Source organism: Tupaia chinensis, unplaced genomic scaffold (genome assembly GCF_000334495.1).
Source record: "Tupaia chinensis unplaced genomic scaffold, TupChi_1.0 Scaffold140061_1, whole genome shotgun sequence".
NCBI classification, from domain to species: Eukaryota; Metazoa; Chordata; class Mammalia; order Scandentia; family Tupaiidae; genus Tupaia; species Tupaia belangeri.
The window spans coordinates 674,152-678,899 of NW_006199940.1; the positions used below are offsets into that span (position 1 = coordinate 674,152).

General features: G+C 47.6%; 1 protein-coding gene across 5 annotated transcripts in view; it reads right to left on the bottom strand.

Annotated features, from left to right (window-relative positions):
• Window positions 1–4,748, bottom strand: part of ZNF250 (zinc finger protein 250) — a 79,425-nt gene that overhangs the window by 18,156 nt on the left and 56,521 nt on the right. For 2 of the 5 annotated variants that reach the window (XM_027765948.1, XM_006162455.3), the window contains exon 1: window positions 4,181–4,234. The exons of the other annotated variants lie outside the window; for them this stretch is intronic. In XM_027765948.1, the coding sequence (XP_027621749.1) occupies window positions 4,181–4,222 (42 nt within the window). In that variant the 5' untranslated portion in view covers window positions 4,223–4,234. Of the gene's footprint in view, window positions 1–4,180; window positions 4,235–4,748 lie in introns of those variants that run through there. 5 annotated transcript variants of the gene reach the window in all.

Below are 4,748 nucleotides of genomic sequence, written 5' to 3' on the forward strand. Positions count from 1 at the left end.
CTGTGTCTTGGGGGGGAGCGAGCCGGCCCTATAGAAAAAACCTCTCCAAAAAAAAAAAAAAAAAAAAGAAAGAAAGAAAGAAAAGAAAAAAGTGGGGGAGGGTAACCAGTTTGTGGCATGGTGGTTAAGGAGGCTAGATCTCACATAGCTAAATGTATGGTTCCAGTTCTGGACCCAGTGATTTGAGAAACACATCAGGCATGTGTCCAAAATCTCTACAGGAGAAGAAATGGAGAAGACACTGCAGTGCGGTCATTCCCCATAGGGAACATATTCTGGGCTTTCCCTCTCTTTCTCTCTGGCAAGTGCAAACGCCCTGTGGTAAATTAAATATAAGAGGGGAGAACCAGCAGATGGTGTAATAATGGTTATGTCACTGAACTCCCACATAATCGACAGTGGGACAAGTCCCGTATCCCGCAGCTTGAAATTAGTGCCAGGTGCGTGAGCATATGTGCACAAAATCTCGAGAGGAGAATACAGGAAAAGGGACTGTGGCATAGCCACTGCCCCTGATGGATGATTTCTTGCTTTCTGTCTCTCTCTCTCTGTCTCTGGCGAGTGCATGTGCTCATACCAAAAATCTCTCTAAAAAAATAAAAATACGAGGGAGGGGGACTGCGATGACATGAAATGCTTAGAATTTAACAAAATTATTATTTTTGTTTTGTAAACTAAGCTTTAGAAATCTTGTAGCTAGCTGGTGGCATGGTGGTTAAGCAGCTAGATCTCATACAGCTGACTCTGAGGTTTGAATCCCAGAACCAGTAGTTTGAAAAACACACTGGGTGCATGTGCATACATGCCCAAAATCCCAAGAGAAGAAAGCAGAAAATACTGTAGCGTGGCCATCCTCCCAGAGGGTGCTTTCTCACTTTCCCTCTCTCTGGCAAGTGCATGTACCCCGTAGCAAGTTAAAAAAAAAAGGAAATCTATCATACTTTTTTGGAATTCCTGACAGACTGTCTTGATATGACAGGAAAAGTATGACTGTCCTTCCACATAACCTTGCACATGGTGACACAGTGGGACAGGAATATTCCAAGTCCCCTGCCCTCCCTCCCTCCTGACTGTCCTAGGCCTTTGCTATCAAGCCTGGCTCTGTCTTCATCTCCATGGAGTCCTATCCTGGAGGGCTGAAGCACCTTCAAAAGAGGCAGCCTCAGAGCTACCTATTAGGACAAAGCAAGACACTGCTAAACATGACCACATGAAACTTTCCCATACAAAATGATCAGAAATACAAAAACAAATTAACAGCATTCCTGTACATCAGTAACAGTTAGAAAATAAAAAAGAAAAAAAGATTCTATTCATAAATGGCAACAAGCTTAAACTTGAGAAATGCAAAGGATTGACCAGCAGATGGCATGATTATGTCGCTGGACTCCCACATGACTGACCAAGGTTTGAGTCCTGCACCTGGAGGCTTGAAAGTCACACTGGACTCACACTGGGGATATGTGCATGTGTGCTCAAAGTCCCAAGAGGAGACTGGAGATGGGACTGAGGTGTAGCCATCCATGTTAGGGGATGATTTTTCACTTTCTGTCTCTTTTGCAAGCACACATGCCCTGTGGCAAAAATCTCACAAAAAATGAAAAATAAAAAAGAGGAAGAAATGCACACAATCTCTATGAAAAACAGAACAAAACAAAACAAATACAAAACTTTATGGACGGGACCAGCTGCTAGTGTAATGGCTCTGTTGCTAGACTCCCATGTAGTCAAGCGCAGTTCGAGTCCCAGTGGCTTAAACTCATGCCAGGTGTGTGTGTGTGTGTGTGTGTGTGTGTGTGTGCATGCCCAAGATCCCAAGAAGAGAATGGAGGAGAAGGGAATGCGGCATGGCCATCCACCCTGGGGGATGATTTCTCGCTTTCTGTCGCTGTCTTTCTGGGGGAGTGCACATGCCCTGTAGCAAAAAATCTCTCAAAACAAAATTAAAAACAAAACAAAACAAAACAAAACTTTATGAACAACAAAAAACAACCTGAAAGACTAAGAAGCTTAGAACCAGCAGCTGGCATAATGGCTATGTCACTGGACTCTCACGTAGTCAACCACGGTTTGAGTCCCGGACCCGGCGGCTTAAACTCAAGCCAGGTGCATGCGCGTGTATGCCCAAGATCCGGAGAGGAGAATGGAGACAGAATTGTGGCGTGGCCGACCCCCTTGGGGGTGATTTCTTGCTCTCTCTCTCTTTCTGGCGGGCGCATGCACCCTATAACAAAAACCGCTCCAAATAAAAAAAAGACTAAGAAGCTGGATTGCAGAATAAAAAGACTAGACACCCCACTTCACAGTAAAGTTAGTCTGTACACTACATCCACAATGTTTACACATTTCTTACTCCTATGAGATGGAATGTGAGGTTTTACAGACATCAAATACTCCTATACTCTCTTGGAAGAATAAACAAACACAGGCATCTATAAGACTCTGAGAAAAAGATAACCAAAGCCTGCCACAGATGCCAAGACCCATGAGAATGGGTGGCCCAGGAACAGGGCAAGGCAGGGTCAAGTTTATATAAACAAAGGGTGGGGATATATGAGAAAATTCAAATTATTGAAGGTGGTGCTAGGATGATGGGTTAAGTATCTTAGGAAAAATAAAACTAACCCTTTTACATAAAACTCATCAAACTCCCATAACATAGAGCAAAAACAAAGGGATTAAAAAAAAAAAGTAAGAAATGAGATAATCTCATTTCCCATAAAATCTAATGAATCCATTAGACTTAAAGAGTTAAAATGTTAAATGACATCATAAACTTACATAGAAATATAGGTAAGGCCAAACTGGTGGCATGGAGGTTAAGGTGCTGGACCCCACATGGCCAGTTTTACAGTTCAAGTCCTGGACCTGGTGGCTTGAGAATCATGCCAGGTGCATGTACATGTGTGCCCAAATATCCTGAGGAGTGGACAAGGGACTGCAGTGTGGCCATCCTCTCTGGAGGGTGATTTCTCACTTCCCGCTCCCTCAGAAGCACACTACCCTATAGCAAAAACTTAAAGGAGAAGAACAAACATTGCGAATGAGTGCCCAAAATCTTTTTTTTTTTTGGAGAGGTTTTCTCGCTATAGGGTGCGTGCACTTGTCAGACAGAGAGAGACATAGAGACAGAAAGTGAGAAATCACCCCCCAGGGGGGATAGTCACACTACAACCCCTTCTCCTCCATTCTCCTCTCGGGATCTTGGGCGGGCATGCACGCACACGTGCCCGGCGTTGAGTTTTAAGCCACTGGGTCCGGGACGCGAACCGCGGTTGCCTACGTGGGAGTCCAGCGACATAGCCATTATGCTAACTGCTGGTTCCCTAAAGAATTATTTTAACTTATTTATTTTAATTTAACCAGAGGGACTGAGAGAGAGAGCGAGCGAGCGAGCGAGCGTGCACGCGAGCAAGCGAGCTGCCAGATCTGAGACTTGAACCGTGGTTGGCCAAATGGGAGTTCAGCGCCCTTAACCACCATGCCACATGCTGGCCCCAGGAGTGCCCAAAATCTTGAGAGAATAATGGAGAAGGGACTGCAGAGTGGTCACCTCTCCAGGGGGGTGGGGGTGGCGCTTTCTCACTGCCCCCCCTCCATCCATGACCTATAGCAAGTTTAAAAATAAATACAAAAAGTAGATTAAGTATCATAATTATTATTTTTAGAGAAAGATTTTTGCTATAGGGGATGTCAGCTCACTAGAGAGACTAACAGAAAGCCAGAAATCACCCCCCAGGGAGGATGGCAATGCCACAATTCCTCCTCCATTTCCTCTCAGGCTCTTGGGCATGCAAACACCTGTCCAGCATGAGTTTTAAGCTGCTGGGTCTGGAACTTCCGAACATTAAACCATGGTTGACTAATGGGAGTCCAGCGATGTAATTACTATGCCATCTGCTGGTCCCTCTTTTTTTAAAGTTTTTTTTTTTTTGCTATATGCGCCCCTGGCCAGAGAATCGAGACAGAAAGTGAGAACCCCACCCTCACCCGGCAGTCCCCAGGAACGGCCACAACGGCACACGTGCTCAGTCTGAGTTTTTAAGACAGCAGTTGACTACCTGGAGTGCAGCACTGTAACCATTACAGGAAGCAGGTTTTCTTTTTTTTCTGGAGAGGTTTTTGCTATAGGGCGCATGTGCTTACCAGAAAGAGAGAGAGACAGAAAGCGAGAAATCACCTCCCAGGGGGCATGGCACCGCTGCCATTCCTTCTCCTCCATTCTCCTCTCGGGATCCTGGGCAAGCACGCACCCGCACCTGGTGTGAGTTTCAGCCACCGGGTCCGGGACACGAATGGCGGTCGGCTACATGTGAGTCCAGCGACATAGCCATTATGCCAACTGCTGGTCCCGGGAAGTACGTTTACAATGCTAGCGGGTCAGAACAGGAACACTGTGGGCCGAGCCACACCAGAGATGGCAGTCTCCTCAGTGACTGATCTGCAAGTAAACCATGCAGGGAGCCCCAGGACCGCCAGGTCTGCGAGCGCCAGCCTCCACGCAGACCCAACGGCTGGGCCAGGCCCCGATGGCGCCGCGCGCCGCCCACCGCGCCGCAGGCCGACGGGGAGTCCACGTCTGTGTTCGCGACGGGCCTGCACTGTACTGCCAGGAAGGCCGGGCGAGGGTCAGGGACGGGAGGACGTCTGGCCAGCACAGACGAGAGCAGCGCATCCTCGCCTAGACGCAGGAAGACGCTTCCCCCGGAACCGTCGCGTCCTGGCCGCTCCCCGCCCCCCCCGGGCCG